The 22704-nt window shown below is 40.8% G+C and overlaps 1 protein-coding gene across 1 annotated transcript; it reads right to left on the minus strand.

The window, feature by feature from the left end:
- Nucleotides 1-547: 547 nt before the first annotated feature.
- LOC116204418 (probable fructokinase-7) lies at nucleotides 548-6876 on the minus strand. Its single transcript, XM_031536489.1, has 8 exons — nucleotides 6721-6876; nucleotides 6010-6222; nucleotides 5723-5920; nucleotides 5491-5631; nucleotides 5243-5359; nucleotides 4552-4669; nucleotides 1224-1259; nucleotides 548-645 (listed from the first exon to the last, which is right to left on the minus strand). Exons 1-8 carry the CDS (start codon nucleotides 6859-6861, stop codon nucleotides 548-550), a joined length of 1062 nt encoding a protein of 353 aa, XP_031392349.1. The 5' UTR covers nucleotides 6862-6876.
- Nucleotides 6877-22704: the final 15828 nt, after the last annotated feature.

A 22704-nucleotide genomic window follows, 5' to 3' on the forward strand; every position in this document is an offset into this window, starting at 1 on the left:
CGAAATTTTATTCATCCAAAAACTAATAAATTGTCCTTAGTTCTAGGGCTTACATCGCTTAAATAGGAAAAATGAAATTATAATGAAGGAAATAAAAATATTCTCTAAAATGAACTATTTCCTAAAAATTGCAAAACGAAATTATAACGAAGAAAATAAAATATTCTCTAAAATAATTATTCCCTAAAAATTGTAAAAACGACCAAATAACAAAAAATTGCAAGGTCTTCTGCTGCATCATTCTCCCATGGATGTAGAGAATTCGCCATCGAAATGTCATCGTTCGAGCTATTACCTTCACGAATAGAGAGATTAATACGCTTCTGCTGCTTTCTCACTTGCCACTTGAATGCCTTATTCTCTTTGTGAACTCTTTCTCTTAATTCTTCGTACATAAAATTCCGTACATCTCTTAGCCAATAAACTATTTCCTAAAAATTACAAAACGAAATTATAACGAAGAAAATAAAATATTCTCTAAATAAACTATTTCCTAAAAATTGCAAAAACGCCCAAATAACATAAAATTGCCAGGTCTTCTGCTGCATCACTTTCCATCGCTCTGAGTAGCACCTGAGACCTTCACGTCACCATTTGAAGAGCTATTGACCAGATTTGTTGTTGAACCCATGCTCTGTGCAGCACCTAGAGCTTTCACACCACCATTGAAACAAAAAATTGAAGAGCTACTGGCCAGATTTGTCGTCGGAGAGGCCATAGCGATGCCAAAACCCTCAACGAAGGCCAGGGGAGGAAGATAATTCCAGGAACTAATGTAACCCTTTATGCATTACCTTTACTGTCCTCTTCTTCAAGTTTTTGATCTCCGCCCATCTCCCCCCCCCCCCCCCCCCCCCCCCCCCCGGGGGGAAATCGCCGAACTTCACATAGGCAAGAGTTTTTTCAGCTGATGGCTCCAAAGAGGAGAGCGTATCTTGTCATTCTGAGCTCTTCAAATATAATAAATGGCTGCATGTAGAGCCAACTTTTGAATTAAAACCTGAGTAGACCTTCCCTGCAACTTGTTGATGATAAACTTTTTCATTATTGTGCCTAGATAGAGGATATTCTAGATGAAGAAATTTCCAATGCAAAGAAAGATGCATGGATGCTTACGGTGCCGATTTCGGAGGTTATTCAGTTGCCAAAGTTGGTCGAACGGCACGTGACTCGATCAAGAAAGCAAAGATTCAGTGAAAGTGTTTATTGGTTAAGAGGTGTACGGAATTTTATGTACGAAGAATTAAGAGAAAGAGTTCGCAAAGAGAAGAAAGCATTCAAGTGGCAAGTGAGAAAGTAGCAGAAGCGTATTAATCTCTCTATTCGTGAAGATTAAGGTAATAGCTCGAACAATGACGATTCGAGGGCGAATTCTCTCAATCCATGGGAGAATGATGCAGCAGAAGACGTGGCAATTTTATATTATTTGGACATTTTTGCAATTTTTAGGGAATAGTTTATTTTAGAGAATATTTTATTTTCTTGGTTATAATTTCGTTTTACAATTTTTAGAAAATAGTTTATTTTAGAGAATATTTTTATTTCCTTCATTATAATTTCGTTTTTTCTATTTAAGCGATGTAAGCTCTAGAACTAAGGACAGTTTATTAGTTTTTGGATGAATAAAATTTCGAGAGAATATTTTCTCTATTTTCTCAAATTCGGCATTGATTGAATCAACGAATTTGATGTCTATTTTCTGGTATTCGTAGAGTCAACAGGTTATAGAAAATTGTTTTCTAACATTCGTGCGCGAATCAATAGATTACAATTGTTCTTTAGTTTCGGTGTGTCAGTAAGTGAATGTAACTTAGGTGCAGAATTTATGCAATAGAAACAAATGTGGAATGGGCTTACAGAGGGAACACACGTTGATGATCTAGCTGGATTCAAAGCTTCGAGGCGTCTCTTTAACTCCTCCAACCTAGAGAACTGCGAGTTACTGCTTTCCTGGACCTGTAATTAGCAAAAAGTCAGTGTCTGCAAGATTGAGACACCTCGGTCTGAAACATTTGGAAGTTTAGACAAGTACCAGATTATTTAAATATTCACATAGCTTCTGCTTGATAGCTTCCTCGTCCTTTAAAGCTTTGGATGCCGCCTCCCACACCTAAGTATATCGAAATCGGACCCCTTATAAAGTTCCAGCAAGGTAAAGTTCCTAAATTGATCCAACATGCTAAAAATAAAAGGAAAAAAGAGCACAAATATCTCACTACATATCACCAGATATACTCCATGTAGCAGCATTACTATGATAAACGAAATACATAAATGTTTGAGCTTACTTGTAAGTTGTGACACTAAGAGATGTCCAGGTAAAGACAATACAAAAGAGAAAAGTATTTGCGTAAATGTATGTCCTGATAACTCATGAGGAAAAACCTTTCGAGCTTGTTTCTCTTTCTGCTTGGCAACACAGATTCTCTCAGTTGACGATTCTATTTTCTTTCTTAGTAGCTCGAGTGCTTCAAAATTTCATCATCCATGATCAGATTCAAAAAAAGTTCCTCAATATACATCAGCTCGATAAAAAAAAAATGCATGCATAGAACTTACAATGAAGGAAAGAGAAAAGGTAGAGAAGTGGCATCAACCTGCTTTCTTGGGTCCTGTTGTGAGTTTCATTTCCATTGTAAGATTAGCTAGCTCGCGTTCGACATCACCAATCTTAGAATAATTTTCTTCAATGTATCTACTGAAAAAGATGTCGTCAGATGCAGAAGGCAACGTAAGTACCAGGACAAAGATGAGGTTACAACATTCCCAAAGCTTTCGAGAGATCTATACAATCACCAAATCAGAAGTTGGTAATTTCTCTCAGTCACTAAATTCTTCGATAGCAATCAACATTATATCTGATTGGTAAGGAATGCTTTCATGTACGAGAGGCATTATATGAAGAGCAAAAAGCTTAGGCTGCAAGGCATCACATGAAGTTACCGTGTCGACTACAGAGGCAGTGATCGGTGCAGCACTGAACAAGTAAACTGACACTAAATCAACTGCTAAAATTAACATCAACTGATTACGGAGGTTATACTCATATCAACAATTAACTGTTATGAAAATTACACAGTCTAGTAGCCAAACAAGCACTGAACAAGAGCTGGTCCAGTCAAAATACAAATGCGAGGACGACATTATCAATTTCGCGTACTTCTTCAACTGAAGCTGCTCTTCCTCGATTATATTACACGTTGTTCTCATCAACTAGAGAATTGAAAACCAAATTCTAACCCAAAAGAAAAAAAATTGAAAAAAAGTCTAAACCGACGAAAATGTTACCGTCCCCGTCCCGACTGTCCCGGATAATCGAGATTATTGGATCTGCAATCCCCATCCAAAGAAATGAGGGCCTTTGGACGATTTGCACCAAAACCGGGGCTCTAAGATAGGAAAGTAGTACTCTTCTTCCCTCTTGGAAGAGGACAGCTAAAACTATATATGATGTGGTCGTAAGTCCATGAATCTCTACACAAAGTTCACACTTTCAATCGCTCGACTCGTGGTTGATCAACTCTGTCATGTAGCAAGCTCTCGGGTAAAGGCCCATTTATCTATTCAAATTTAAAATAGTCGAGCATAGGACATGTCCAGTAACATGTGTCATTTCCATTCATACCTTTCGGCTTTCGCACCGCACTGCATAAGGAAATATGTATGGTACGGTTCAGGTCAAAGACTCAAAGTGGTCCTGCCCATGATGTAATGGAGCAAAGCATGTAAATTTGCTGCCTTAGAATCAATAACAGGAAGGGAAAATACTAGGGATATTCGGGTGTGGGTACTTGTTTTTTTCAGGATACCTGAACCCTACCATGTAAGGAACATATTCAAAAGTTTTGGAGTCGGACTCACCATGTTAAATCCTGAAATCGGAATCTATCTGAAACCTGTATTATACCACAGGTTTCGAGTACCTTGTTGAAACCTCATAAATTTTTTTATCACACTAAATAAAACCGAAAATATCTCGTTCATAACCAGTAATCAAGCAAAACAAAATGTCAATATAGATTTAGATTAGTAATATGTCTCATCAATCCATCCACAAAACTAATCCATCTACAAAACTAAACATTCGTAATACCATCAGACTTCACCGAGGACACACCGAGGTCGTCGAACCAAAGTTGCCGACAATAAGGAATGCGAAACTTCCATCGAGAGAGAGAGACAGAGAGTAGAAGAGTGTAAAATAAAATGGAGAAATATATCTAAATATAACTGGGAGAAATTATTATCGGATCCGCGTATCGATTTCGGTTCCAGTTCTGGGTACCTATATGTAGGAACCAAAACCGAAATCGATTTTCACCAGTTCCTTATTTTAATATGGAACCCTATCTTATTTTCAATACAAGCTACCCGGACTCTACCTCAACGGATAGGTTCCAACCTGTTCTGAGTATACCAAGTATCCGTGCACACCCCTAAGAAATACAAAGCAGGATAGCTGTGATTTGTGCCAAAGAGAAATTGAAAACTACATTTTTGATAAAAAATTTCGATTCTTCAATTCCATTTTGGACTTCGAGGCATCTTTTTCGATGAACTTGAGAATGGCGTCCTTCGTGGGCAAGGCCGGGATGGCGCCTCTCTTCATCACGGTGACCACCCCGCACACGTTTGCGAAGAATAGTGCATCTCTTAGCTTCTTCTCGTCCTGTCCCCACAGAATCAATCATAAAGTCACATGCTTTAGGACACGGGCCAACTATAGACATAAATCTCAAACCGATCGCCTCAAAACTTAAAATCTTCCGCTTATTTGAGGAATGGCCCATCCATTATGAATGCCTTCCCGTTTGGTTATAAAAAAAAAATTTAACTCAACTCCACTTATTTTTAATTCAACAACACAATAATTACTTTTCACTTTTTCTTCAATTTTTTAAACCATTCAATTCAATTTTTAATACTAAATTCCCTCAACTATTCATTACTTTTTTCACAATTCAACAGTGCAATTATTACTTTCTCTCAACTATTTATTATATTTTCCACAATTAAATAACACAATCATTACTTTCTCTCAACTATTTATTACTTTTTCATACCTTTTTTTCATAATTCAACAACACAATCATTACAAATCAATTCAACAATACAGTCATTACAAATCAATTAAAATCAAAACTCAACTCTAAAACCAGTGCCAAAGGATGTCTGAGCAAGTGACAGCAATGGCCTAGATATTTGATGCATATATTCATACGAGAACTTACAATTATCGTACCTTGTAGAGATTTAAGTCAGCGGCCAGGCGATATAGTATCCCACCAACAAAAGCGTCGCCTGCACCAGTCGTGTCCACAGGTTTTGCTTTAACACCAGGAACTCTGCCTTTGAAATCCTGCACAGGAAATTCCAGTCCCTCCAAATTTAAGGAAACTTAGCCAACTGTCAACAGCATGACAAAGTCACGAGGACTTCATATGTGATTCGCCAACTCGATGAACATCATACAGTTCCTTGCTTGGTTACCTGGGTATAATAGCGGCAGCCTTGTGACCCTTCAGTTACAATAAGAAGTTTAAGATTGGGATGAAAGAGTTTGTTTTGCACCACGCTGTCATCATTAGGATCATCACCTCCAGTTAAGAATGTAATTTCCTCCTCATTTATCTGCCAGTCAATAAAGATTATCAATCCAAATGACAGTCCTTGTCCTCCAAGTTATATCGATTTTATGTTCCCAGCAATCGCGAGCAGTTACCTTAATGACATCGGCCTGATCCCATATGCTCATTATTTCCTCTCGAGCAAATTCTGGGGACGGCCAGAGTGGCAGTCTCAAATTCGGGTCATAAGAGAGAACGCACCCAGAGCTTTTTGCGATTTTCATTGCAGCAAGATGGGCTGACCTGCATGGTTCCTCGATCAAACTTATCGAACCAAAGTGAAAAATTGCCGCCTGTGATATTCCAAAACTTTAGGGTGAAAATATCTTTCGCAGTGATAGGCACAAATTCGGGAATGTGCTGGATAGAGAAGCAGACTGACCTTCTTAATAAGGTCCACATCAAGTTCCGATTCTTGAAGGAGCATATCCGCACTCGGATTTCGGAAGAACAAGAACTCGCGCTCTCCATCAGCTCTAAGGGTGACAAAAGCCAGTGCAGTTCTTGCATGGTGGTCAAATCGCATACCTGAGTTATCCACATTGTTCTGCTTTAAAATGTTCGCCAACATGCGCCCAAATTCATCATCGCCGACCTGTGGGGACCGAGCGGAAATCATTTTATCCAAGTGCTATCAATATTACTTGAGGACTACCGTAACTGGCACAACTTGCAGAGAAGCATGGCCCAAAGATTGGAGAAACGATGTCATAAATGACTCAAATCAGGTGCTAGCAGTTGCAAATGGTTCTGAAGTATTTCATCTCAAAAGCTCAAAGGGGAAGTAGAACAGTGAGGAATGGTTGTTGATATTTCAGAACGATTGATGCATTGATACATATATAATTAATGCTCCGGAGAGACGATTATATGTCCCAAGCAAGAAATCGTATAGTGTTACTGGTTAAGATGCAGATGAATTACTAAACCAAGAAAAGCATTTTCTAGTCCTAAATGATTCCCGGCCTTCATAGGAAGCACTTCCATCCAGCACAGAGACAAGAGAAGCAGAGAGTGAAGAAAATCAAATGAAAGCCTGAATGCAACTAACCAGCACACATGATAGAGATAGGATTTATAGCGTGATCTGCACCTTCCCGATAAAAGCAGAAGAACCTCCCAATCTGGCAACTCCAACTGCGACATTGGCAGGGGCACCGCCAGGAGCTTTCTCGAATGCCGGAGCTTCCGCTAGCGAGACCCCAGCAACAGTCGGGACAAAGTCAATCAGCATCTCTCCAAAGCAGACTACAAGTGGGGTACTGCTCCCGGACCCTCCATCTGTAGCCAAGGATTTATCCATTCAGGTTCAACCTCAAAAGAAGAATCAAAATATCAGTCAATCTGATCCAGTCCAGAGTCGTTTTAAGTCGTAAACTCGAATCCCATTTCCCTGATGAATATTTCCTTTTCCACAGGAGAGTGAGTGAATTCAGATGGACCAGATGGCAGCTACTGGATCGAGATAATGACAAATCTCCAGACAAGAATCGTACGCACATCTACTGTGCATCAATGTCAGAGTAACCAACCATGAACTAACAATGAACCGGATTTACAGGAGTTGGTGCATGGCCGGTGGAGAGAGAAGCTGAAACTATCAAGAGATTAATGTGAATGGTTATTGCCGTACCCAATAGGGTTGGCTTCATCATATATTTATAATATCAGAATTACAAGGTAAATATTTATACATGGTATGTGTATCTTTTAATAAGGGTAAGAATACCCGAAATATATTCTAATACACCCCCTCAATCTGTTGGGGGCGAAGACACTGACAGATTGCGACAGTGTGTTTGAAATGCCGAAACCAAGAGATTCTTAGTGAGTATGTCTGCCAACTGATCTGATGTAGGAACATAGCGAACAAGAAGATCCCCTCGTTGAATTCGTTCCCGTACAAAATGGTAATCCACTGCAATGTGCTTGGACCGTTGGTGTTGAATTGGGTTTGCGGCTAGATACGTGGCACTAATATTATCACAGCATGCTATTATTGGACTTGGAGCATGCAGGCCAATGTCGAGCAACAATTGTCGGATCCACAAGGTTTCTGCAACCGCATAGGCTAGAGCTCGGTACTCAGCCTCCGTCGAGCTTTTAGAGACAGTTGGTTGCTTTTTAGATCGCCAAGAGATCAGGTTTGGTCCGACAAACACAGCATAGCCGGTTGTTGACCTCCGAGTATCTAGGCACCCAGCCCAATCAGCGTCGGTGTAGGCTGTTATCTGAAGATTAGGAGACTGACGGAGACGAAGCCCATGGGTGGATGTGCCACGAAGATATCGTAAAATCCTCTTCGCCGCTTGCAGGTGTGTGGTGCGCGAAGCGTGCATAAACTGGCTAACCAAGTTTACTGCATAACAAATGTCAAGCCTTGTAATAGTAATATATTGTAAAGTACCAACCATACTGCGATATTCAGTAGGATCATCCAATAAATCACCATCTGATAGTGATAGGTGAGTTCGGGACGGTAAGGGTGTCTTGACCGCTGTTGATTTACCAAGTCCAAAACGAGAAAGGACATCAGAAATATATTTCTGCTGAGAAAGAAATAACGTGTCAGAGGAACGAGTGGCGTGAATGCCAAGGAAAAAGTGTAAAGGACCAAGATCCTTCAGTGCAAATTCATCTGATAGAATTTTGATGAAACGTTCTAGAAGAGTAGAAGAACTTCCTGTAAGGATTATGTCATCAACATAAAGAAGAAGTAAGATTGTGTGAGAACCACTGTGATATATAAATAGGGAGGAGTCAACTGAGCTAGAATGAAATTGTAAAGTTGAGAGAAAAGAGCTGAACCTAGTGAACCAAGCTCGAGGAGCCTGCTTCAGACCATATAGAGATTTATGAAGGTGACATATGTGATGTGGAAATTGAGGATGGACAAATCTCGGAGGTTGACGCATGTATACTTCCTCAGCTAGAAATCCATGGAGAAAAGCATTTTTGACATCTAATTGACGTATAGGCCATGAGTAAGAGTGAGCAAGTGAAATAATTAGACGAATGGTAGAGGGCTTGACGACTGGACTGAAAGTTTCATGAAAGTCTATACCAGATTGTTGACGAAACCCTTGAGCTACAAGACGAGCTTTGTATCGCTCTATTGACCCATCAGCACGATATTTAATCCTGTACTTCCAAGTACTACCAACCACATTTACCTGAGGATTTGGGGGAACTAAACTCCAGGTACCATTCTGAATAAGTGCATTAAATTCGTCGGCCATGGCTTGACGCCAATTAGGATCTTTAACTGCCTGTGAGTAGCATGTTGGTTCCACAACAGAATTGCATGAGGAAGTAAATAAAGAAAATATAGTGTTAGGTTTGTGAATACCAGATTTTGCACGAGTTATCATTGGATGATGATTGACGGATGTGGGCGGTAGAGTGATGCGTTGGGCTCGGTCCATTGTAGGGAGTAGAGGTAATCGGGTCGGATCAGGAGAATTGGGCAAGATTTGACTCGATGAGGTAGAATGCGACTGGGCAGAGACGGGCTGAGTGGAGGAGGATTGGGCTGACTGATATTGGGCTTGTGAGGCCACAAATGGATCAGCAGATAGGTGATCGGGCTGTCTAGTTGGAACAGTGGACTGATTAATGTCTGTGGGCTGCGTTTGGCTTTGTTGGGCTGTGTTGAGCTATAGTGGGCTGTGGCGAGCTGGGTTGAATTGTATTATGGGCAGGGGACGAATTGTGGTCTGAGAATGAGTTGTAACAGAAGGATGGGCGACCGAAATTAATTTTTGGTAAGGGAAACAAGTCTCATTAAACTTGACATGTCTGGACGTATAAACTTTGTTTTCAGCTGGATCAAAGCAACGATAACCCTTGTATTCTGTAGCATATCCTAGAAAGACACATTCTTTCGAACGGGGTTCTAATTTGTGAGCAACATATGGAGTGAGGTTTGGAAAACAGGCACACCCGAATACCCTTAGAAAATTGTAGTCAGGAATTTTTTTAAATAGTTTTTCAAAAGCAGACCGATTTTGAAGAAAAGGAGATGGTAGACGATTAATTATGTAAACCGCAGTTAAGGCTGCATCTACCCAAAATTTTGGAGGTAATTGACTTTGAATTAGCAAAGTACGAACCATATCAACAATGTGTCTATGCTTACGTTCGGCAACACCATTTTGTTGTGGTGTATGTGGGCATGACATTCTAAGAGAAATTCCTGACTCTTGAAATAAATTACGAAATTGAGAATTATTGAATTCTAGACCGCCATCACACTGAAAAATTTTAATTTTCCGATTAAGAAAATTTTCGACTTGTGTTTTGAATGTGCAAAAATTATGAAATACCTCAGATTTGCGTTTTAGTGGGAAAATCCACGTATATTGGGAAAAATCATCGACAAAGATAACATAATATTTAAAGTCCATATTAGATAAAATAGATGATTGCCATACATCGGCATGTATTATTTCCAAAGGGAAAGAGGATAAATGCTCAACATTTGAGAAAGGCAAACGAGTAGACTTTCCCAAATTACAAGATATGCAGAAATCCTTAAAAGAAGAGAGTTTGGAAACCAGATTACGAGATCTAATAATTCCCAAGAGAACTTTATTCGGGTGGCCTAGACGGCGATGCCAAGTTGTAGAAGAAGTTGCGGTGGTGATAAGGGCAGTAGGTTGAGGCAGTGTGATCGGATATAAAGACCCATCAGAATGGCTGCTGAGCAATATCTTCCCCGAGTTGTTGTCCTTAACAAAGAACCCCGAGTCAATAAAAATGACAGAACAATTGTTGTCTTTACACAAACGTTGTATGGAGACCAGATTGTAATCAAGATCAGGAACGTAGAAAGCGTTTTTAAGCTGAAGTTTAGTGTCAATAGCAGGAATTGTTGCAGAACCAATGTTTTTTATTGGCAGTAAAGATCCATTTCCGACAATAACACCATCAGAACCAGAATATGGAGTCGAATGAAAGAGAATACCTTCGGTATTGACCATATGGTTGGAGGCCCCAGAGTCAAGATAAGCCTCATGAGTTGATGTATCATTTAAACTAAGGGCAGCCAAGGACTTCGGATAACTCAAGGCAGGATTATGATTATATAGCTCGGGACATTGAATGGCAGTGTGACCTGGGCTATTGCAAACTTGACAAATCACAGCAGCAGGGCCATGTCCCAAAATTCCATCATTAGCAGAAGGTGGATTATTGAACGACCTTACCAAATTCGGAGACTGGAAAGGTGCACCTCTGGACATGTGAGATTGAAAGAAGCCTCCTCGGTTGTAAGTCCCTCGTCCACCAGTTCCACGAGCACCAGACATCTGGGGTGTCCAGTGACTATTGCCCCAGTTGGGGCCACTGTTACTCCACTGATTGTTGTTACGACCACCTTGACTGCGACCGCGATTGCCACGTCCTCCACGAGTATGGCCACCCCCTCGAGCAGTACCTCCTCGTGCACTTTGGGTATGGATCTGGAGCGCAGTGGGCTAAGTTGTGACTGAAATGGAGGTTGGCTCCGAATAGAATTGCTTGAGCCTCTTTTCCTGATGCGTGAGCTTTGTTCGAAGAGTCTCAAAGGTCAGTGGGTCCCGATCGTTGGCATTTGTGGTGACAAAGGACTCGTATTCCTTGGGGAGACCTGCAAGAGCATATGTAACCAAGTCCTCATCAGATAGAGGTTTTCCAATTTCTCGAAGCTCATCGCCCAACACCTTCAGATCACGAAGGTATTTATCTGTTCCTTGATCAGTGAGTTTCACACGGGAAAGAAGAATCTTGATGTCGACGGCCCGAGAGCGTGTACGCTCAATGAATCGGGTCTGGAGACAATCCCAGACAGCCTTGGCAGTCGGCAGGTCGTGCACCTCTTCGAGAAGATCCTCAGCGATGGTTGCAAAGATCCAAGAACGGATGTGTTGATCTGTGCGCATCCATCCATTGTGATTGGCATTTGCGATTTCTGGGCAGGGGAAGCTGCCATCAACATAAGAGAATAGATCATGAGAGAGTAAGAAAGTGGAAAATAGGGATTTCCATATGATGTAGTTCCTCTGGGTCAGAGTGATGGTAATCAGATTTGTGATGTTAGGGTTTGCGATGGTTCCGGTGTTTGTGTGAAGAATTTGGGCGGAGAGGGATGGTGGAGCAGTTGGTGGATTGAGGGATATTGAATCTGCAGAAGATGGGTTAGGTGAAAAGGAGGCAGAAGGGTTGGTGTTGGGGTTTTCTCTTTCTGAGGCCATGACAGGCGATGTGAGGTGATTGGAGGGGCTGACGGTGAGGATTTTTTTTTTGAACCACTATTTTTGCTCTGATATCATGTGAATGGTTATTGCCGTACCCAATAGGGTTGGCTTCATCATATATTTATAATATCAGAATTACAAGGTAAATATTTATACATGGTATGTGTATCTTTTAATAAGGGTAAGAATACCCGAAATATATTCTAATAATTAATAACGAATCTAGTGGCGATCATCTCAGACGCATACAATTTCCAATACGAAGTTCACACATCGCCAGCAAGAAACGCATAAGGGCCGCGACTAAAATCCCAAGAGAAAGAAACCATTTTGAGCTCGTGCAAGGATCAAGGTCGACAGAGGCATAGTCCCCACAATCAAATAACATCGAGGCAGAAACCAAAAGAAGTGACATCGAAGTCGGCAGAGACATAAGCAGATACAACAGGGCAAGATGGCACTGGACCTGCTGGGATGGCTGGCCATTTCAGAGCAAGCGAGAAGCGGCGTATTATTATTGTATTGAAGGCGCGAACCGGCGGGATGCTTCGCGAGCGTGTGAGGGTGCCTGCCTTGCTTGAAGACTGGATACCGGAGGTGCAAGAAGACGACGGGGGTGGGTTGGGGTGGAATCCGTCTCGATCGTGTTGGAGTTGACAAATGGAGAGAAATGAGTTTCTGCTTGGCGCCGAAAAAGGAGACTAATCCTTCTTTCCAAACCCCCCAAAAATGAAAAAGAAAGAAAAAAAAATTCAATTTTTTAATAGAGAATTCAGGTTAATAATAGGTTACTAAAATTAAGTCATGTAATCCTTATTCGGTCTTCTTCTTTATGAAATTTAAGTCTCGTAGATCACGTCTTAAGTGTGGGATATACTTGGGGTCATATTTGGTACGGTTGAACGAAATATAATCGCTTCACAAAATGTGACAATCATATATATCAAATGGTTTCATATTATTCAATTTTCATTTCTTCATGACAAATAAATATTGAAGAATTGCATTTACTATAAAAAAAATTAATAGATCGGATTGTTTACGAGTTTCACTGAACAGTTTATAATACGATAATTTATAAAATAAATGATGATCACATAATTTTTAAGGTAAAGTTTTAGAGATGATAATCTCCTTTGGTGAAGGTTTGGCAAAGTGGATCCCTCAATTAAAATTCCTACATGACGTGCGTGCACTCACTCAGTGTTCCTTAAAGCATATATATACAGTCGAAAATAATTACGTGCTATATCCTTTACACTTTCTGCCGCCTTTTTAATCCACAGACTAGTAACAGGAAAAGAAAAAGGTGAAATAGAATATTGTTCCTCAATTTTCAATTTTTAAGTAATTGACCAACTTGTTACCGTATGTATATATCATATTAATTAATTTCTTCGATTATACATAGTACATATATAGCCCTCTTAATTTTTTAGTTATATGATTAATTTCTCACTGGAGTTGGCACGCGGGTGTTTCTATGTTTGTTTCCGTTCCTTCGACACTAAATTTACAGTTATACGAGAACATATTAGAATCGGCTTCTTACTGAATCTCGTGAAATGTTTAAGAACATCGTAGTTGTTGGTTTTATTTCTATTTCTTGACACTTTTTCTGTCACTTAGAATATATGATAAATAACCCAGCAAGAAAAAGGAAATACGATAAATAGAGATAGTTCAAAACCTTTCACGGAAAAGCCATGGAAAAGGCTAGATTTTAATCACGTGGAGTCCTCCTTTTAGAATTTTCTTCCAAAGAAAAACAAAACAAAATGAAATTTGTTGTTGTACTCTGGTTTTGCAGTCCAATTCTAACCCAATTCATTACGCAACAAAAATTAATAACACAATTATTACTTTTTTAAAAAAAAATTTAATCATTCAATTTAAATTTTTAATACTAAATTCTTTCAATTATCCATTATTTTTTTTACAATTCAACAATACAATCATTACTTTCTCACAACTATTCATTACTTTTCCACATTTTTTCTCATAATTCAATAACACAATCATTATAACTCAATTAAAATCAAAACTCAACTCTACTTAACTCTAAAACTAAACACACATTTGTCACCGTCTAGTGTTGGATGGGCCGTTAGCGCATGGGACACAGTTTATTAGAAATACCACCGAATTAAACCTTTCTCAACATGATGATTTTAATTAAGAAAATATTTTTTATCGACTTGGTTAACTAATAATGAGTAATGCAATATATATATATACGTTTATCACAGCTTAGAGAACTTGGAACCATATATAAATAGACCACAAGAGGATATAATTTAACATTTTTGTTCACGATAACTGCTATCGATATTGTCATTTACGAAACAACGTTATAAAATTAAACGGATAATTTTTGGCACGATCAATTGTATGTTTTTTTTCCTCTTTTTCTTTTTATTGGATAAGTGGTCTTATAAGGTGCACACATGCAAAGAGTGATTTGAATCCATCGCCTCTTGGAGTCTAATTTGGTACGTACATATTATCGGATTTCCTTCTTCGGTAATGGGTTTCATTGGTTTCTCTTATAATAACTCAATGTGCGGTAATAGGAAAGGTCAAGGTTACGGCCCATAGAAGAACCACGAAGGCCCAAACGTGTGTTGGTTGGGACCATAAAGCCTCTCTTGCGCCTGGGTTTAATTTTTGAAATTGAGGCTCAAGCTGACCCGTGAACGGAGATGACGAGGTGTTATGATAAAATAATATCAACGCAAGTGCACATTATCAAACAAGTAATATAGTGATGAGTATAAAGACTGTTCTAAACTTCCACTAATTACTAAAATTAGCAGTCTACTTTTATCCAAATGATCAAATTCAAGTGATTTCAGCAAATTAATAATTAACTAAAAGCAAGCAACGAAATTCAACTAGTAGACAATCAATGAACACAAACCTAGGTTATACAGCTTCCCCTAGCACCTATCCAAATTTGCTTCATCTCTCTATCTATTGAATGATTATGTTTTATCCTACGGTTCTAATATCTCCTTAAGCACCTTCCGAATGTCATAAGGACGTATTCCATGTATCTAATTAATTACTCTATTCCTAGGCAATTAACTAGTGGAAACCCATTAAGAATCAATCCTAATCAATTACCTAAGGTAATCGGGTATATTCCTATTCTCCTCATGAATCAATTTTGTTTTCCAACACAAATCGAACTTAAGTTATGCTATCCACGGCTAAACCTAGAATTCCTCTTCCGAGTTTAACTAAGTTACCAAATCAATTCAATTGGTGGTCAAGCAATCGAAAGGCATTAAACACGAGATAAGCATAAACACATATAATTCATTCAATAGAAGAGAAGAGAAGTAACAAAATCTAGAATCGAATGCTAAGTTCCATTGATAACTCTAGAAAGAAGAAATTTAGCTCCTCATATTCATCAAAAGTAACATCGAATTAATCAAAGACATAGTTTCGAAACAATAAACTGAGATAGGATCAAAGAAGAAGAATAAATCCAGTTCGCCGACTCAAATCCACGAACGTCTTCTTGATCTTTCTCTCGGTCCTTGCCTTGAACTTTCTCTCAAAATTCTTGCTCCAGCCTCTACCCTAATATTGTGCAGCCTCGAGACATATATATCCCCCAAAAGTCCTAAAATCTTGCCTAAATTAAATAATAGAAAGAATATCTATCAAACCTCTGTAATAAACCTTCTTAAATGTCAAATATACCCCATAATTGCAGATATTTCTATTTAAAAACATAGAGTAGGCATCACACTGACTCGGGGGTGGAAAAATGTATCAAAATCTTGTACAGCGTTCTGTCACTGCGGTTTTGACGAACTGACCACGGTCTTCTTGACTACGTCATTTTGGTTGCCCATAACTTTTTCATTCAAACTCTAATTCACATCTCGTTTGATCCGCTGGCTTCCTCACTCGATAAGCTATCCGTATACATCATATTTGCACAGTTTTCTCGAATGTTTCTTGCCAAAAATAACATAAATTTAAGGGCTGCAACTGGTGCGCACCCGAATTTCGTCTCGTCAGGGTACGCATGCGCGCGCCTATGCAACGCGGCTTGGGAGTATCCACCTTCCCGGGGACGCGCGACGGACGCACGTGAGAAGGAGTCGCCACTTGCCATTTTACGACCCGAAGGTCGAGGGCCGGCAAGTTACCCGGGTCTAGGGGTACGGGGTACACCTAAAATGCTAAGGCAATGGTCTGTACGGAACCGGAAATTCCGAATTCGGGGGTTCTATTACGTGTGGGCCTATATCCCACACGCCCTTTCGGTACTCTTAACTTGCTAGGCTTGCCATTTTATTTATTTACCGCATGATTAAGTTTCGCTCATCTTACGCGTTTTGACACTGTAAATTCGAAGAAACACTCTGACCATCTACTCTCCGACCGGGATTTTACATGAATATATGTATAATATAAACCTTACATTGTTCTCTCAAATAAATAAAGACAAGTTATAATGACTAAATCCCAGTCGGTTCGCATTTGGCCATGATTTCACTCATGCTCACCGTATAGTTTGGAAAAGACCGAAAATTAAATTAAATGCGCACTCGGTGTATGGGGGTATTGGACCCCGTGATCGACGGTTATAGGCATTAGACCCAGTGTGAATCGAGTCCTAAAGGATCGGGCTCGATCCGCATAACAATCAAGTGCAAAAAATATAACAAGCAAGCTCAACTAAACAATCAATGGGATTTTGTTATCGCCGAATTTACGTGAATTAACTGATTATTAACCGGGGTATATTGGCATACAAATCCTACCTTAAAACAAACAAAAGGGATGATGGATAGGGTACATAGCATCCGGCATTATTTTAACGGACCTGACAAACGTGATGTCCATAGTCAAGTCTCGAATGAGTGGGTTATTTTTAGATTATTCTGTATCGCGACAATATGGCTTTTACAGATTAAAAGTATTTTCACCTAAAAACCCAAAACCTAACCCTCTATTCGACTATTTGCCCTTTTTTGATTAAGCCGAGTTTGTGATTAATTTGTTTTCCCATGTTTCAACCCGCTCTAAACACAAACCTACGCTAGGATTACGGCAGGACAAGAATCGGTAATCATGCCCTTGAATCGGTAAATATGTGTGTGCATGAAAATCAAGATTACATTGTACGTATCTCGGTGCTTTTGAAATTGTGAATTTTGAAAAGGGCATGATTAACAGTTCTTGAACTGTCGACGCGATTACAAATTTTTAATCAATTCGTGCGATCCAATTAAAGTAATCAAGTGATTTAATTTAGCCAAATTTAACGTCCCGATTATCCCGTATGTAGAATTTTAGGTTAATTAAAAATTTGCCAAAACGCTTTAGTCTACGAATTTCGAGCCGTCGAGATAGCCATTAATTGACCGCCCGATAAATTCTAATTTCCGACACGGTCACGTTGTATATATATAATTACAAAAATAAAATATTTAAATGGGGCACATACATTGTCGGTGGGTGATCCAAGTAGGAAAGGGTCGGATACTTTAGAAAATGTCTAGGGGACTGAATTAAACGATTTTAAAAGAGCAGGGACTGATTTGAAAATTCGGATGAAGTTCCGGATACCGATTTGAAAATTCTGAAAAAATTGGGTACTATGTAAAATTTCTGAAAATGTCCCAGGACTTGTTTGAAACGAATTTGAAAATCTGGACTGATCTGGAAACGAAAAAATGGCCCCAGGACTGAACTGAAACAACTTGGAAAGTTCATTGGGATGCTTGAAAAATTCTGAGAAATCCAAGGACTGATTGGAAAATAGTAAAATGATCGGGACTTGATTGAAAATAATTTTAGAGTTCAGGGCTGATCTGAAAAAAATAAAATGCGTCTTCCGGACTGAAATGTGACAAAACGGAAAGTTCGTAAAATCGAGTTCGGGACAAATTCGATCACTCACGCGACCCAAGAACACTCATTTCACATTATATCCATCAAGCAAGCATTAATATTCAGGAATAGAGTCCTAATCATGCTACTAAGTCGAGAATTTACCTAGTTCGGGAAGTTGAGGGGTGATTCTGTAAAAAATAAAAAATAAAAAAATGTTGGACGAGTTGGGCCGGGCCGTGACGGGCCGAGATCCGGTGGGGTGGACTGGGCCGGAATGGGCCGAGTGGGCCGAACTGAGCCGGACGCGGGCTGGGGCCGCTGCTGGCGGGCTGGGCCATTGCTGGACTGGGCCGTCCGCTGCTGGACTGGACCGGTGCTGCTGGACCAGGCCGCTAGTTGGGCTGTTGGGCGACTCGCCTGTTCAACCCGAAAGAAAAGAAATTGACCCGGTTAGCAGAACACGAAACTCAGAGGGAGAGGGGAGACGGTTTGGCGGCCGAGCTGAGGGCGTCGTGGAGCTGATGGTCGCAGGTCCAGCCGAGGGAAAGCGAGCGAGTTTCGGGCTGGGGGGTATCCGGACGAGCTAAGGGGGGAGTCGGTGTGGGAGCCGAGGGTTGCCGGTGAGCTGGGGGTTCGGGAGAGCTGCGGGCGAGGGGAGAGGTCTGGAGCTGGGAGCGTCCGGACCGGAATGAGCTCGGAGTCCGAAAAATAAAAATCGAGCTGCGGGCCGTGTGTGTCTGTGGATGAGCTGAGGGATTTCGGTCGCCGCCTCGGTCCGAGCTCCGGGTTTTCCAGCGCATTTTTTTTGAGCTGAGAGTCCTTTTTCTCCCCTTTTTTTTTTGGTCTTCCTCTTAAGAATAAGCGAGCTGAGCCTCCTTTGTTCGTGAGCTGGAGATTTCTTTTCCTTCAAAGAATCGGCCAGCTCCGGGATTTTTTCGTTCGTCCGTTTTTCAAATCCCGAGCCGCGAGTTTTTCTCCAAAAGAGCCGAGAGAGAGAGAGAGCGAGAGAGCGCGTGCACGATTCCGTTAGCGTGTGTAGAGGAAGACGTTGGCGTGTGCAGAGGGAGGTCAGGCTCGGGTTCAATCGGCGCCGGGGTCACGGGATCGCGTCCCTGCCAGAAGAAGAAAAAAAGAAAAAGAGAAAGCAAAACGTGAAGAGAATAGAGGAAGAAGAAGAACAGGAAAAGGGGCAACAGGGTCAACCCCGTTTGACCATTCTTTTTTTTTTTTTTTCGAATTCGACGTGCGTACAAAATTGAAAATTATGTTTTTTTGATCGAACGTCGGAAAAATAATTCGAGACCGCCCACGTGCTCAGAAAAATTCGCTGATCGATATTATGCGATGAATTTATTTTCAATCTCGAATTTTGTCCCGAATTTTGAAAATTGACGTCGATATACGTGAAATTCGAAAACGTCCCAAATGGTATTCTTTTTTGAAAAAATCATAAAATTGGAGTTAAATTAAGAAAATTTGCTATTTCAAAAAAGTCGTGAATACTCAAGTAATTAATCAGAAATACTTCCCTCACGGGTGGCAAAATGACAATTTTGCCTCTCTGAAGCCGGTGGACCAAAATTGGGTGCTGACAGCAACAATCACATAGATATCGAGCTAAAATCAAATAAAAACCTACTAAAATAAAAATAAAACTAAAGTAGACTAACCTAACCTAAAAAAATTCAAAAACACCTAAAATAAACTTAAACTCGAACATCTAGCATCAATTAAACATGTAAATATGACATTTTAACTCTACTTCCCTGTACGGTGATAAGTTGTTGTGACTGCAGAAGCATCTTGACCCCCGCCAAGCACCACCTGGAATCAAAGATGGCAGGTATACATGAAAAACAATCTCAGTCTACTCATGGCAATCATACTAGAAGAGAATTAGTAAAGAAGCAAAGATGGAACGGACTTTTTTAGTTTTGCAAGAGTATACATGGTCAAGAAATGGAGACATAGCCACAGCATTCCCTGGCCTCTCAGTCACATAAGTCTTGATAAGAGTGAGCGTTCTTATGTCCCATAGCTGATAAGTGCTGAACACAATTTTGGGGTTAGGGATGTACTCAACCAAACAATAACGCAGCGATTAATCTTCCTCCCCTTCTAGTGTAATCGAGATAGGAACTAATCAAATCAACCAACAAGCAGTAAAGTAAAACAACACCAAGAATTTTACGTGGAAAACCCCAATGTGGGGAAAAACCACGGGACCAACTCCGAATCAACGATCCACTATGAAGATTATACAATGTCTTTCATCAAGGGTAAACCCTTGGATCACCAAACTCAAGAGAAACACTCTCTTGGATCACCCAAATACTAAATTCGTCACCCACACCGGGTGGTTCACAAAATCAGCTGAAACAGCACCTACAGAGCTCGAATAGAAATTCTGACCGTTCAGAAGTTAGCCCCACGTGTTGTGAAGCTGCTGTCAAAATTTCGTCCCAATCGGAGTTCGTTTGATGTCCCGATCGAGGTTTGATCTCCAGCTGCGCGCTGCCCCTGTTGAGCAGAATTCGGCTCTGCTCTTCCTTTGTTCTTTGTGCTGTTTTGCTGCTTGCAGCTCCTCTGCCGCTGCTGTCTACCCTCTGATGCTACTGCAGTCTGCTGCTGCTTTTATACCTCAGCTGATTTGCTGAAACAAAAACCCTAATAAAATGGGTTCTTGGGCTTATTAAGGCCCGATAGAAGCCCAATACAATTTGAGCCCAACTTCCTCCAAATTGGAGGGATACCCAACAAACTCCCCCTCCCGACTATTTGGAGGCTTCAAGCATACCGGCTATACTTCGGCAAACATGAAGTTTCTCCCTAGCGAGAGGTTTTGTCATCATATAAGCTCCATTCTCATCAGTGTGCACTTTGTCTAGCTTCACCAGCTTGGACTCCAACACATCTCTAATCCAATGAAACTTGATATCGATATGCTTCGACCTCGAATGGAAAGTGGGATTCTTGCAAAGATGAATGGCGCTTTGACTATCACAGTGTAGAACATACCTTTCTTGCTTCAAGCTCAACTCCTGCAAAAACTTTTGCAACCACAACATCTCCTTGCAACCTTCGGTCACCGCAATGTATTCGGCTTCCGTTGTAGACAAAGCGATGCACTTTTGAAGCCTTGACTGCCATGAGATAGCTCCCCCTGCAAAAGTCATCAAGTATCCCGAAGTGGATTTCCGGGAATCAATATCTCCTGCCATATCCGCATCCGTATAGCCCACTAACTCCGGCTTACCAGTGCCAAAGTGTAAACACACCTTGGATGTTCCTCTGAGATACCTCAGAATCCACTTAACTGCATTCCAATACTCTTTCCCCGGATTGGAGAGAAAACGACTAACCACACCAACAGAATGAGCGATATCTGGTCTTGTACAGACCATGGCATACATCAAACTTCCTACAGCTGATGAGTAAGGAACTTTCTTCATCTCTTCTTTCTCCTTCTCACTTGTAGGACATTGCTTCGAGTTAAGTTTGAAATGAGAAGCAAGTGGTGATGAAACTGGTTTAGCATTACCCATGTTGAACCGATCCAAAATCTTCTCGATGTACTTCTCTTGAGAAAGCCAAAGTTTTCCACTTGATCTGTCACGAGAAATATGCATCCCAAGGATCTGCTTTGCCGGTCCCAAATCCTTCATGGCAAAGGACTTGCTGAGCTCTTTCTTCAACTCTGCAATCTTGCTCATATCATGACCGACAAGCAACATATCATCCACATATAACAGTAAAATGATAAAATCACCATCCGAGAATTGTTTCACGAACACACAATGATCTGAAGTTGTCCGTGTGTAGCCATGGCTCAACATGAAAGAGTCAAACTTTTTGTACCACTGCCGAGGTGCTTGCTTAAGCCCATACAAGCTCTTTCTCAGCCTGCACACCAAATGCTCCTTACCTTTAACTCGGAATCCTTCAGGCTGCTCCATATATATTTCTTCCTCCAAGTCACCATGCAGGAAAGCTGTTTTTACATCGAGCTGTTCGATCTCCAAGTTCAGACTAGCTGCCAGTGCGAGAACAACTCGGATCGATGACATCTTGACAACGGGCGAGAAGATCTCCTCGAAGTCAACTCCTTTCTTCTGGTTGAAACCTTTCACTACCAGCCGAGCTTTGTAACGAGGTCGCGAGTTCTCTGTCTTCAACCTGTAGACCCATTTGTTCTTCAATACTCTCTTACCTTGCGGTAGCTTCACTAGGTCATACGTGTGATTTTCAGACAAGGAGTTCATCTCCTCATTCATCGCCTTCAACCAGTGCTCCTTGTGCTCATGTGCCACAGCTTCATCATAGCACTCAGGTTCTCCCCCGTCAGTCAGTAGCACATACTCATGAGGCGGATATCTTGTAGATGGTCGTCTTATTCTATCAGATTGTCTAGGTAGATCTGCAGGCTCTAACTGTAACCGCGAGCCTGTATCATCCGTAGTCACATCATCATCTACCTGAGGAATCTCACCCCCAGTCGTGGTTTCTTCATACTCACCAGGTACCTCTTCCACTGGATGCTCTACATCAACCGGTACAGGAATAGAGATCTCGTGAGGATTGCCTACTTTGGCCTTCTCTAACTTTTGCAAATCCTCGATTGTCTGGTCCTCAAAGAAGACAACATCCCTGCTCCTGATGATCTTCTTGCTATCAGGGTCCCAAAGCCTGTACCCGAACTCTTCATGTGCATAACCCAAGAAGATGCACTGTTTTGCCTTGGCATCAAGTTTTGATCTTTCATCTCGAGGAATGTGAACAGATGCCCTGCACCCGAAGACTCTGAGATGCTTGTATGATACTTTCTTGCCGGTCCACACCTGCTGGGATACATCTCCATCAAGTGCAACTGACGGTGTAAGATTAATAAGATCAACCGCTGACCTCATTGCCTCGCCCCAGAAAGGCTTAGACAGTTTCGCCTGAGAAAGCATACAACGAACTCTCTCAACAATTGTGCG

Source organism: Punica granatum, chromosome 4, assembly GCF_007655135.1.
Source record: "Punica granatum isolate Tunisia-2019 chromosome 4, ASM765513v2, whole genome shotgun sequence".
NCBI lineage: Eukaryota > Viridiplantae > Streptophyta > Magnoliopsida > Myrtales > Lythraceae > Punica > Punica granatum.